The sequence below is a fragment of the Schistocerca serialis genome, chromosome 5 (genome assembly GCF_023864345.2).
Source record: "Schistocerca serialis cubense isolate TAMUIC-IGC-003099 chromosome 5, iqSchSeri2.2, whole genome shotgun sequence".
Classification (NCBI taxonomy): Eukaryota; Metazoa; Arthropoda; class Insecta; order Orthoptera; family Acrididae; genus Schistocerca; species Schistocerca serialis.
The window spans coordinates 497,648,050-497,662,361 of NC_064642.1; the positions used below are offsets into that span (position 1 = coordinate 497,648,050).

At 46.7% G+C, this 14,312-nt stretch overlaps 1 protein-coding gene across 4 annotated transcripts in view; it reads right to left on the reverse strand.

Moving 5' to 3' along the window:
• The window catches only part of LOC126480688 (irregular chiasm C-roughest protein), a 1,491,349-nt gene that overhangs the window by 213,111 nt on the left and 1,263,926 nt on the right, over positions 1 to 14,312 (reverse strand). For all 4 annotated transcript variants that reach the window (XM_050103921.1, XM_050103923.1, XM_050103924.1 and 1 more), the window contains one exon: positions 8,555 to 8,803. In XM_050103921.1, coding sequence (XP_049959878.1) covers positions 8,555 to 8,795 — 241 coding nt within the window. In that variant the 5' untranslated portion in view covers positions 8,796 to 8,803. The remainder of the gene's footprint in view (positions 1 to 8,554; positions 8,804 to 14,312) is intronic.

Consider the following 14,312-nt stretch of genomic DNA (forward strand, 5'->3'; position numbering starts at 1 on the left):
ATGATGGTGCACCTGCACATTCCGCAATTAACACTAGGGTGACCCTTGACAGGATGTTCGACGGGCGTTTCATAGGACGTGGAGGACGCATAAATTGGCCAGCCCGTTCTCCTGATCTTACACCTCTGGACTTCTTTCTGTGGGGTACGTTAAAGGAGAATGTGTACCGTGATGTGCCTACAATCCCAGAGGATATGAAACAACGTATTGTCGCAGCCTGCGGCGACATTACACCAGATGTGCTGCGGCGTGTACGACATTCATTACACCAGAGATTGCAATTGTGTGCAGCAAATGATGGCCACCACATTGAACATCTATTGGCCTGACATGTCGGGACACACTCTATTACACTCGGTAATTGAAAACGGAAACCACGTGTGTACGTGTACCTCACCCCTCATGGTAATGTACATGTGCGTCAGTGAAAAATACCAATAAAAAGGTGTTAGCATGTGGACGTAATGTGGTGTTCCAGTCTCTTCTGTACCTAAGGTCCATCACCGTTCCCTTTGGATGCCTACGTAATTCGGTGCTCTCCGATACACACGATCGAACGGCTGAGGATTGGTACTCAAGCGTCAACTTTAGGTTACAATATCTCCGAATGTAATTAACATTTTACAATGCAACAAACGGCACTGATTACGTATTTGTTTATATGTTCAGATGTGCTAACAAAACTAACGGGGTTCCATTTAAAAAACGTAGATTTGTATTAAAAAACATACTTCCGTGCATTTTTTTGTGGTTTGTATTAACCGATTACACTAGCCCCTCTCCTCACGTTCGGTCTGTAGAATCGATTCGTCAGTATTTGATGTGGCTTACGAAATATATCCAGCGGTAATGTTAGGTGACTCGCCCTGTATATGATGACTTTTGAACATTATTAAGGTAAATACATTGTTTGTTCTCTATCAAAATCTTTCATTTGCTAACTATGCATATCAGTAGTTAGTGCCTTCAGTAGTTAGAAACTTTTATTTAGCTGGCAGTACTGGTTCTGGCTGTATTGCAGCAGTTCGAGTATCGAAGATTTTTGTGAGGTGAGTGATTCATGAAAGGTATAGGTTATTGTTAGTCAGGGCCATTCTTTTGTAGGTATTATTGAAAGTCAGATTGCGTTGCGCTGAAAATATTGTGTGTCAGTTTAGTGATGATCAGAATAAGTAAAAAGAGAAAACTGTTTGAGTACTTTGAGTTTTGCTCAGCTGTTTGAAAATGAAATAACGTAAGAGGTTATCCAGAACTGTCATTCATAATTTTTTCAAAGGGGACGTTTCAAAATAAGAGTAATCGGGGGTCGCACAGAAAAATTTAAGTGCTCGTTTATCCTGCGCGCCGTTCGAGAGTGGAACGGTAGAGAGACAGCTTGAAGGTGGTTCATTGAACCCTCTGCCAGGCACTTAACTGTGAATAGCAGAGTAATCACGTAGATATGGATGTAGACACTGAGACATTGACTGCTGTTTCAACAGAGAATCGATATTCGTTATTAATAATTTCGTATTTTTTACTCAGTCTACAAAGGTCTCATATGAAATATTCGTGATGGTTTTTTTCCGAGGACGGAGAACTTTGACGGGTGCTGGCAGAGGAGCCGAACAGAAACGGCTTCACTTCTGATTACCGAGAAGTGATTGGTTTCAGGAGAACAGCCGACGGCGTTAGACTAGCACCACCGGAACAAGGTGATCGTCAACGGGTAAGGTGGGCACTGTTCTCGGCTGCGGCATCTGAATGCCGGACACGGCTTCCCCAGACACTAGCGCCCCCGGTCACGCCGACTGCGGCGTATTTCCGACTCAGCTCTGGAGCAGCCGGCCGCGGTCCCCGACCCTGCGGGAGGCCGGCTGACTCAGCCAGGAACGCGAGCACAGACGACCGGGACCCAGAGGCGCGTCTAAAAACAGCGCCTGCCCGCGCCGCCCACGCGTCTGACGGCGCTGCTACACGGGTCCTGCTCACACTGTCGCTGGCTTTCGGCGCCACCTCAGTTGCTTGGACCGTAATCGATAGATATGACCATCAAAGACAGAGCTGCAATGTACTGGTTAAGGATGGGGAGACTAAACCACGTAAATGCAATCACCGGTGTACTAATACACTACTGGCTATTAATATTGCTACACCAAGAAGAAATGCACATGATAAACGGGTATTCATTGGACACATATATTATACTAGAACTAACATGTGATTACATTTTCACGCAATTTGGGTGAAGATCCTGAGAAATCAGTACCCAGAACAACCACCTCTGGCCATAATAACGGCCTTGATACGCCTGGGCATTGAGTCAAACAGAGCTTGGATGCCGTGTACAGATACAACTGCCCATGCAGCTTCAACACGATACCACAGTTCATCAAGATTAGTGACTGGCGTGTTGTGACGAGCCAGTTGCTCGGCGACCACTGAACAGACGTTTTCAGTTGGTGAGAGATCTGGAGAATATGCTGCCCAGGGCAACAGTCGAACATTTTCTGTATCCAGAAAGGCCCGTACAGGACCTACAAGATGCGGTCGTGCATTATCCTGCTGAAATGTAGGATTTTGCCGGGATCGAATGAAGGGTAGAGCCACGGTTCGTAATACATCTGAAATGTAACGTCCGCTGTTCAAAATGCCCTAAATGCGAACAAGAGATGACCGAGACGTGTAACCAACGGCACCCCATACCATCACGCCGGGTGATACGCCAGTATGGCGATGACGAATACTCGCTTCCAATGTGCGTACACCGCGATGTCACCAAACACTGATGCAACCGTCATGATGCTGTAAACAGAACCTGGATTCATCCGAAAAAGTGACGTTTTGCCATTCGTGCACACAGCTCCGTCGTTGAGTACATCATCGCAGGCGCTCCTGTCTGTGACGCAGCGTCAAGGGTAACCGCACCCATGGTCTCCGAGCTGATAGTCCGTGCTGCTGCAAACGTCATCGAACTGTTTGTGAAGATGGTTGTTGTCTTGCAAACGTCCCCATCTGTTGACTCAGAGATCGATACGTGGCTGCACGATCCGTCACAGCCATGCGGATAAGATGCCTGTCATCTCGACTGCTAGTGATACGAGGCCGTTGGGATCCAGCACGGCGTTCCGTATTACCCTTCTGGACCCACCGATTCCATATTCTGCTAACAGTCATTGGATCTCGACCAACGCGAGCAGCAATGTCACGATACGATAAACCGCAATCGCGATAGGCTACAATCCGACCTTTATGAAAGTCCGAAACGTGATGGTACGCATTTCTCCTCCTTACACGAGGCATCACAACAACGTTTCACCAGGCAACGCCGGTCAACTGCTGTTTGTGTATGAGAAATCGGTTGGAAACTTTCCTCATGTCAGCACGTTGTAGGTGTCGCCGACGGCGCCAACCTTGTGTGAATGCTCTGAAAAGCTAATCATTTGCATATCACAGCATCTTCTTCCTGTCGGTTAAATTTCGCGTCTGTAGCATGTCATCTTCGCGTCGTAGCAATTTTAATGGCCAGTAGTGTACATTTCAGCAAGATAATGCCCGCCCGCGAACGGTGAGAGTTTCTGCTGCATATCTTCGTGCTTACCAAACCCTACCTTAGCCAGAAAAGTCGCCGGATCTCTTCCCAACTGAGAATATTTGGAGCATTATGAGCAGGGATCTCCAACCAGCTCGGGATTTTGACGATCTAACGCGCCAATTGCACAAAATTTGGCTCGATATCCCTCAGGAGGAGTCTAACAACTCTGTGAATTACTGCCAAGCCGAATAACTGCTTGTATAAGGACCAGAGGTGCCCCAACGCGTTATTGACGCGCTTAATTTGTGAAGTGCTTTCTCTTGCACGAATCATCAGTTTTTCTGAAACTGCTATCATTCGTTTGTCTGTATATGTAGATTACATTTACCGATTTCCTTCCCATTCGTATAAGTCATCCACGACCCGTGTCGCGTCCCAGCAGAGCGTCATTATACCAGAATGAAGTAAGTGCGAACTACGTAGCACAATCGGGACGTTAATGACAATGGGTTAGTTATAAATTGCTATCAACCTTTATATCGGAGATGAGAGGGTGAGAATCTCCTTGGTTTGAAGCAAATAAGTTTCCTGAAAATAGGTTACAGAATTGCAATAGGCAGAAGAGAATGGTTAGTTTCTATCAAGTTTATTCTCACATATACTTATGTGAGGTGTTGGACCATAAACCCTTTAGTAAGATTCAGTCTATTTATTCGAACTTATTACTTGAAAGCTAATTGCTGGTACATATAAGAAAAAGTAGAAAGAAATCACTTGTTCTTGGTTAGCACTGAAATCTCTCTAAGTAATTGAGGCAAAGACTGTCAGCCTCTATTCAACACTATTCCAATGAAATTCTAAAATCCTACTTCACCTGCAGTTCCTGAGTGTCCACCAGAGTCTATCACCATCTTCTCGTAGTTGAAGCCTTTATCAGCTGTATCAGCTGCTATGGGCGGACCCGGTCCCGCTGGCGTCTCGCTGCGGAATCTCCAAACTGCCGGCACTGGCTCTGAATCTGCATCTGATTCTCTGCCTCTAGCTATTCCGCTGCCTGGCCTTGTATTTCCTTTCTTATGTACTTGGGAGCACACAAGTTAATTTGTTTCACACGACCCTTTCATTTCTAAGTGATCGGGTTACACAAGAATGCCTATGGGTCCACACGACACTCTCGTTTCTAATTGGTCGGCTTGCGCAACAATGACTTCCCTTCCACACACCACTTTCGTTTCTACCTGCACACGACTTAATTTGGTTCCACGCGAGTCTTTTCCGCACGTAACTGACACTCTCTCTTGCTGTATTATCGCTCTGGTGTTTGCGTCTTGCCGGCCGGTGTGGCCGAGCGGTTCTAGGCGCTACAGTCTGGAACCGCGCGGCCGCTGCGGTCGCAGGTTCGAATCCTGCCTTGGGATTGGATGTGTGTGATGTCCTTAGGTTAGTTAGGTTTAAGTAGGTCTAAGTTCTAGGGGAGTGATAACCTCAGAAGTTAAGTCCCATAGTGCTCAGAGCCATTTGAACCATTTTGTTTGCGTCTTCCATTGCACAAGTTTGATCTCATGCTGCTTCCTCTGGCAAGTCAAACACTAAGTTATTTGATCAGCAAGCCATACTTGGCAGCCTCCGTCGTTTATCTTGTCCTCACGTCCTGGTGGACTATTTCTTAATTTCGGCTGCCTGTTTGCCTATGGAGCCTGGACCCTTATTATGGTCACAAAAGCAAGAATAAAAATTAAAATTTTCTACGATCACGACAGGTGTCTTTCTTTTTCTAGTGTGCGTTTCATGCATCTTAAGATAGACAACTGAACTTACATAATAGTGTCCTGGCGCGTATAATGTAAGATGAGTTACCAATATTATGGTGCATGAATTTTTTCCGGGCCAGCTTTATTTTGTTCACTCAGTGGATGAAATTATCCAGTAAAATTTAATCGCTAGGCTCATCTTTGAGCGGTAGGTCAATGAGAACGTCGTCCAGAAACATTACCGTCGTGGAAAAGAAGACAAGGTAGAGGAGGTCCGATCACAGTGGCCGAAACGCGATCTAATCCGGATAATGTGGAACGGAAAGTGGCGGAACACAGTCTAGAGCTCCCCGCTGCGCCCGCCCTCTTCGGACGGAAGGAGGCGCCCGTGGGATTAAGAAGCGGGCGGAGGGCACAGAGGGCACAGTTTCTTGGAGCGAGTGCTCGCCACTTGACGGCGCACGCAGCTGGCGGGATCACAGGCGCTGTGTGCGCTCATTACGGTTCGCACACGACCCTCCATGAATATGCATACGCTCCGCTGTTAGAAGACGGGAGGCCCACCCCAGACGGGTGCCAAAGCGTGAATCTCTCGCCTGCCGCCTTGCTCCTCCAAACCACCCCTTACCCCTAACCCCCTCGTTTCAGCTCCACTCTGCCGTAGCGTACGTGGGCTCCATTCGCTCGTGCGGAGAAATGCGTACTCCGCAGGTTCGAGCTGCCCTACTGCGCCGCGCCGGCGACGGGTGCGACAGTAAAAATGCGGTAATAGGTCGTTCCCGGCGGCCTTACGGGGATATCCGAGCTAAATCTCAGAATCTCCTTGCCCGCCAAGGAACGAGTTGACACTCTTATTACGCGCTCATCCGCGGTCGTTGGAGGAAAAAGTGCCGACGAGATGCGACGTGTTAGCAAACTGGATAATTACGCGACGGCTATCCGGTGGATTTCGGGGGCACCCGAGGCGTAAGGTGGCCATCAACGGAGGGCAACTGTCTCTTCTCGCAATTTTAAAGTTGGAAACTGGGGACTTCTTTTTATACCTCCAAGGCTCTTGGATGCGAAATACGACAGTTAACGCATTAAAATCGAGCCAAAAATAATGGGTAAAAATAGCTTGGATCACATAAAAACAAAAAATGTGGAAAGAAACAAGCTCAAAGGATCAGAAACAACAGACACTCAATTTACAAGTCTAGCGAGGAAGAATAAATAACAATTACTATATGCTATAAATTTAAGCGCCCGCCTCGTTTTTCTACCTGTACGTGAAGGCTACTCTGACGAACTCCTTTAGGGACTTTGGTACGGTTTTCACTAACAGAGAAACTGATTCACTAAGAAAGTTTGTTGATTGCTTTTATAAGTATTTCGTACAAACGAGGCGAAGTGTGATGACGACTGCCGATTAAATCGTGTGTCTTGAGGACTTTCCTGATGTACGCTGTTTAAATCGTTTGAGTTATACTAAAATTGGGAGTAATAGGCAGTTAGCTAACGTACTTTTCTGGATTTTACTCGTAACTCTATACAGTGGCGCCTCAACAAAACTATAGCTACGGCAGCAAAATCGTCCGGCTGAAGTAGCTGGTGGTACTCGAGAGATGTCGCGATGGGTCTCTAGTCTAGTAACGTAGTAACGATAAATACAGAAAGAACATAGACAAAAACACCGAAGGGCAACATGGAAAGAGAATGGAGACCTGCAAATAAAGAAAACCAAAAGAAAAGCAGGGGAACTGAAGTGATTATTGTAATCCCAGTCGGTGAATATGAAAATAAAAAAAAGTAAGAACCTATTAGCTTTCCGCAATTTACAGAGTAACCTATAATTTGAGTGTTATGAAAGATGTGATTTAAATTTAAATAGACGGGAACGTGTCACAATATTTTTTCTCTTTGAAATAACAGCAGTTACCTCTGTCGAAACTCAAAAGGTCATTAGAGACCACTATGTGTTTAATATAAAATATTCTGCACACTTGTTGGTAGCAGCGCGAACATTTATAATAGCTGTAACAATTTTGGCCAGTTGTTGTAGAGTACCCACTCGTGCGCCGTCTCTAGTTAGCTCGACATTGATGGGTTGTTAATCCCTAAACTACGAGGGCGTGTTGAGAAGTAAAACCGCCGAATTTTTAATGCAAAAACTCTTGAACGTTTTTAAATAAAACCATCGTTATTAACATTCAACACCTTTATTCTACATATCTACTGATCTGCAGCCCTCCACCGCTAGAGGGGTCCAAATTGTAGCGTGTAGCATGGCGGTGCGTAACTATGTCGATTTCTGAGAAACAGCGAGCTGTAATGGATTTTCTAATTCGGAGAGTTTGTCCGCACATGGAACACCCTTTCCTTCAACAGGACAACGCCAGATCACACACGAGCACTGTGACGTCTGCAACAATCAGACACTTTGGGTTCACTGTCATTGATCATCCTCTGTACCGTCCCCACTTGGTCCCATCCGATTTTCGTCTGTTTCCAAACCTTAAGGAACAGCAGTGCAAGCAGAGGTAAGGTTGAGGCTCCGTACACAAAGTCAAACATTCTATAGTGACGGTATCAACAAACTGGTCTCTGGTTGTGATAAACGTGTTCGTCATCAGGGTGATTATGTTCAGAAATAAATGTGTAGAGGTAAAGAATAAAGATGTAGAGTGTTAACGTTTCTTTTACGTAAAAAGTTTTAAGAGTCTTCACGTAAGAAAGCAGAGGCATTACTTCTCAGCACGCCCTCGTACACTCCTTCAATGCTGTATTCAGATGCTAAGACTGTGCGTGGAACATATAATTTCAGAAACTTATCACTAACTCGTGAACAATGTTTGAGTTTGGTAGATTTCATATTTTTACCGAAATTTTATCCTGACTGCTTCGTTGCTTTGGGCTATCCTATCTAAATTCGACTGTTAAGTCGCAAAATGCTTCTATTTTTCCTACTGCATTTTCTCCCAGTTTCGGTCTTCAGAAGACTATTGCCGTTTCTAAAGTTCTGCGTTTCTATTGCCTCAAATGTGTATCAAATTGGCTGCGTACTTCGTGTATTAATTATTATCCTATCCTCCTTACGTTTGGCGATGTAGGAAGTGTCACTCACAAACGTTAATACTGCCGTCGTTGGGCGACAATAATGCTGCAGATTGGACACTTGTACATACAGGAGAACAGCAACGGTACAACGATTCTGAACTGCGAAGGATGTACACACTCTTCGTCGGTGTACGTGTACACACGAGAGCACTGCGGCGGCGCAGTAGGTTTGAAACTGCTGTGTGGTACTCACCCTCCTCGTCGCTGCCGATCATGGAGTAGCGGTCGAAGCCGGACAGGTTGCGGTCGGTGCCGAGGCCGAAGTCGTCCTTGGTCCACTGCAGCATGCCGGTCTTGTTGATGACGCGGCAGGGCAGCGTGACGCGCGTGCCCTCGACGGCGGTCTGGTCTTGGGGCTCCATGGCGAAGCGCTGCTCGCCGCGCGCCGCCACCGCCAGCCACAGCAGCGCCGCCCACCACACCTGGCGGCGCATCGTGGCCCCTGCCGACACACCGGCACACCACCCGCTCAACACACTCTCCCGGACAGGCAGGTCACATTCACTGTGCTTCTGGTGATGGTTCCCAGTTGGATCCTTGAGCACTGCTGGTTACGTTCCAAGTGCGGCACTGTGGCCTTGGGGAGACCTGATCTGGACTGAAAGGGGAGATTGGAGCTGTTTTACCTCACACAGCCAGAAGGGTCACAGTCACGCATTATCGATACCTCTTCAGATGTCTCTTAAAACAAGAATAAATGGAACTTCCAGGCAGATTAAAACTGTGTGCCGGACCGAGACTAGAACTCGGGACCTTTGCCTTTCGCGGGAAAGTGCTACCCAAGCATGACTCACGCCCCATCCTCACAGCTTTACTTCTGCCAGTACCTCGTCTCTTGTGAGGACGGGGCGTGAGTCGTGCTTGGGTGGCTCAGATGGTAGAGCACTTGCCCGCGAAAGGCAAAGAATAAATGGAACTTCCTGGCAGATTAAAACTGTCTGCCGGACCGAGGCTAGAACTCGGGACCTTTGCCTTTCGCGGGAAAGTGCTCTACCATCTGAGCTACCCAAGCATGACTCACGCCCCGTCCTCACAGCTTTACTTCTGCCAGTACCTCGTCTCCTGTGAGGACGGGGCGTGAGTCGTGCTTGGGTGGCTCAGATGGTAGAGCACTTGCCCGCGAAAGGCAAAGGTCCCGAGTTCGAGTCTCAGTCCGACACACAGATTTAATCTGCCAGGAAGTTTCATATCAGCGCACACTCCGCTGCAGAGTGAAAATCTCATTCTGGAAGAATAAATGGCTCTGGACCATGAGATCTCAACTAAGCCCAAGAAGGCTTAGCACTCACGTACTTTGCCACTGGCACATGCTCCAAACCTCTCATTTACCTCTATGCTGGACAAACAATTTTGCCTGTCTGGTGAACCAGTTACATACACATGGCCGAACTGTCATTAGGGACATTTTTTGGGGTGGGGGAGGGGCGATGGGAACTTCACCCCACTTCTTGATGTTTTCATATTGTAGGGGCTGAGGATTCATGCTCACTCCCTATCAGGCTAATCCAGGAAGCCCTGGTGTCGCTCTGGGTCTGGGAGTTAATTGCTCTGGGCACACATCTGGGGTGGAGCGACCTGGATTCAGTAGCGGTCGGGCCTGGACAATGAGATCCGTGGGCTATTTCGACTTGCGTAGCACGTGCCACGTTCTGGTTCAAAAAATGATTGAAATGGCTCTGAGCACTATGGGACTTAACTTCTCAGGTCAGCAGTTCCCTAGAACTTACAACTACTCAAACCTAACTAACCTAAGGACATCACACACATCCAAGCCCGAGGCAGGATTCGAACCTGCAACCGTAAGCGTTCGCGCGGTTCCAGACTGTAGCGCCTAGAACCGCTCGGCCACCCCGGCCGGCGTTACACGTTCTGCACTAAGGACTGAATTCATTGTAGAAATGCTTCAGTTGTCTCATTTCAAGTTGGCACTCCGCGTCGTTCCCGCGGTCACTGACCGGTAGATTGTAACACCCCGACGGTGGCTGAAGACACTCCTCTTTGGAGGGTTTTGCTCTTTTTAAAAGGTTTATTTCTCCGAGTAGCAGTATGTGGAGATGGCTAGAGTTTCGACCAGTGAAGGCTGCTTGATAACTCACTGGATGCAAGAGCAAACCTAACATGATTGGTGGTCAAACAAGTCAAAACAACAAACGTAAATTTACTAATATGAGTTTCTGGACTAGTAAGTTCTTGAACATCATGACTGAGTATAATGGTAAGGTGAGATTCCCCATACTTGATTTTTGAAGCATTTTGAAGTGGAAATGTCTTTAAAAAATGGTTCAAATGGCTCTGAGCACTATGGGACTCAACTTCTGAGGTCATTAGTCCCCTAGAACTTAGAACTAGTTAAACCTAACTAACCTAAAGACATCACAAACATCCATGCCCGAGGCAGGATTCGAACCTGCGACCGTAGCGGTCTTGCGGTTCCAGACTGCAGCGCCTTTAACCGTACGGCCACTTTGGCCGGCTGTCTTTAAAATTTATGATAGGTATGGAGACGCAATCGCTCGAGATAAGCGACAGTGTCTGTCGAAGTAGTTTCAAACTTCTATAAATCGCCTAAAAAAAAAAACACACACAGTGTGGCCACCTTGATCTCTCTTAGAAGAAAAAGACGGAATATTTGTGCTAGTACCAATCTGACATCTATGGTCAGCAGACTGCGTGAACTACGAAGTGCGAAATGAGCCAATTAGTTTCCACTTTACTGATTCGATACCATTCATGAACGGGATAATGCCTCAAAGACTAATTATTCGACACAACAAATCAGATGTTACTTCTTAAGACGTCCACCGACAAAAAGGAATAATATCTCATTATTTTGGTATAAGAGACTCGTGGATTCCCGTGGCAAGCAGCGTTTCTTTTGATTTATGATCCACGTTAACTGGTAGAAGCCGACCTCGTGGAAGACCAATTTGGATTCCAGAGAAACGTAGGAACATTTCTTCTTCTGGGGGCATGTGAAGAGACTAGCTTACGAGAACCTGGTCATTACTCGCACTGACCTGGATGCTAGGATTGCCGCAGCCACAAAAGTAGTACGCCAAACTTCTGGGATTCTTGACGTGTGTAAGGCAGTCAATGGTGCATCGCTGTACACACTGACGTGTCCATTGTGGTCGACATTTCGAACAATACCTCTAAGTGAACAGTTCCACATTTATTACGTACCCTAATGTACACTATTAGAGCACACTGAACACACTGTGATGAAAGTGTACATGTTTCGTCTGAGTATTGTCGCGTTACTCAGTTTTCTGTGTTTTGGTGATCGGATAGTACATGGTATTTCACTGTTGTGAGGATATTTTCCCTGAAACAAAGGTAAATGGAGTAAGAAAACGAATAATCACAATTACATTTTTATTCTGTAACAATCTACCGGAGACCACGTGTTCTTCGTATCAAACCACTCAGAAAAAATGTCTGAACAACCTCCGAAATTTTATCGGTGGTTTCTGGTTCACCCTGTTCCTCATAAAGGCCGCATCAGCGCCAAACTGGTTAGCGTAGATGGCTGCAGTGCAGAGGACCGGGTTTCATTCCCAGGAGTGATAGGAATCTTTGCTTGGTGGGAGTACTGGAATGGGGTGCACTCAGCCCCGTGCTGTCAGATGGGGAGCTACTTGAGAATTAGAAGCTCCAAGGTACCAGCTTCCTCTATATTTTCATCCTGCTTTTTGTAAGGTGAAAGATGCGGTTGGTTGGACTATATTCTCCCCACCCATGTTTCGAAAACATACACGTAATACAGAAAAAAAACATATTTCGGTACAGTGATCTGTGAACGGTGTGTATCTGCAGCATTACAGAATGACAGAGGCAGCCACTAAGCGTGGGGTGACACCGCTGGGCGCCGCGGATGCGTATCGAGGCCTACGCTTTCCGGCTGGTTGCACAGCCCTCTCGGTTCCAATGCGCGTTATCCCGGGGGCCTGTTTTTCTCCCTTTTGGAGTGCATTGTTACTCCCATGAAATGAGCCCACCGCCAAGCACTTGCCTCTCAGTCTGTAGGTGCGAGACAAACTACCCTTAATCAATCACGGCCCTTCATTATCTCTGTGGAATAGCCTTACACTCTTCACGCACTTTCACGGTTTGGTAACTCCTCTTATTCCGCTTACTAAGGTTCATTCCTTTTTCCATGACTCGGCGTACCTTTTGAAAAGTCTGTAGCTACTTCCACTTCTAGTCTATTTAGACAATGTAAGCCACCATATTTTGCCAAATTTTTAGCTTGGAGGGAAATAAAAAGAGTTACAATGAGTAACAAATCGCTACTGGATATAGAAGAAATTATCGCCGTCAGTGCAGGTAGATACTGAAATTAAACATCTCGTCGGTTTGTTGAATAACTAGCCTTAATCAGTGAGTCAATCGGCTGAATTTGCAAAACTATCTACGCCTAAATACGTATACTTCAAGCCACATTGCACAGTGTGACGGGGGACGCTTTAAACTATTGCTGGTCATTGGGAAAAGTGAGTGCTTGTATGCCTCTGTACGAACCAAAATCTCCCTTATTTCGTCCTACACTGCAGAATCGTTCTACAGTCCACCGCAGTCTCTTAACATCCTGTCGCGAAAACAGTGTCCTCTTCCTTACCCATGCAAGCTTGTGGAGCATTTCCGTAACACTCTCATACTTACCGAACTGAACGCTAAGAAATTCCTACACGCGCCTCTGAATTGATTAATTTTACGAGCTGCTCATCAGCCTGTAAAGGCTCAAGGAATTTGTATCGGCCACCCTATCATCGGCTGCCCTGTGGCGTCATGCGGAGAGGTGTGGATGAGTATGTGGTCAGCACACTGTTCTGCCGGCCGTTTTGCAGACTTTGCAGACCGAGGAGCGCTGCTACTGGGTCAAGTACTCCTCAGGTGGCATCACGAGGCCGAGTGCGTCCTTTACCAGTCCTCTCACCAAGGAATCTTACCGGACTCGGTAAGGTTGTCTGCTGCGAGTAAATAGAGTAATGGGCAGGGGCACTACGAATGTAGTTGGGAATGTGGGTCTCACGGGGAGCGTGCAAGGGATAAAATCCCTGCAGACGCACTATCCTCTGTGCCGTCGGTGGCTGAGATGGATAGAGCGTCTGGCATGTAAGCAGCAGATCCCGGGTTCGAGTCCCGGTCGGAGCACACATTTTCAACTGTCCCCGTTGATGTATATCAACGCCTGTCGACGGCTTAGGGTCTTGATTTAATTATCGTTTCATTCTAAGAGAGCTGCATGGTCACACATGGTATGTGTTCTTTCGGACATGTCCGAAAGAACAGATACCTTCTTCATATATACGTATCTAGAACTGTCACGACCTTCGCTACAACTTATCTAATGTGTTAGTTCGACTTCATGCCGCCACGCTTACGTAAGCTCGTAGGACAAAGTAATAGTTAGCGACTCAGAAGAGTACAGTGGTCGCTTTGGAGTGTTTTTGATGGTGTAGCAATGGCACCAAGCAGTGATGTTCCTTCACGGCTATCTGGCCATGGCAATGAAGTGGTATGCACGTAATAATCGGTAACGTGCAGACGCTATAGAACTGCAAAAATGAGGTATTGTGTTTGGACCTGTCCATGACCACGCCGTGAATGATGCTGCCCGAATATTGGTATATCAACGTGTCTGCCAAGAATGTTGTACCACTTACACTCGTGTAACACGGCGCCTTCGTTGGGCCAAACGACACAGAAGATCGGACAGTAACTGGCTGTAGTGGTGTAGCGTGGTCCGAAGGGTACCTAATTGACCTCTTTTCAAATGACGCAAGGCTGAGAATGCACCGATGATTAACCCGCAGGAAACGGAAATCGTAATTTTGGTGATGGTTCGTAACTTATTAATTAACATTAATTATCGAGTTTAAAAATAGGGGAATATATCTCTATATGTAGTTATCATCATAATACCATTTTCATCTCCTTGTCACCTTGGT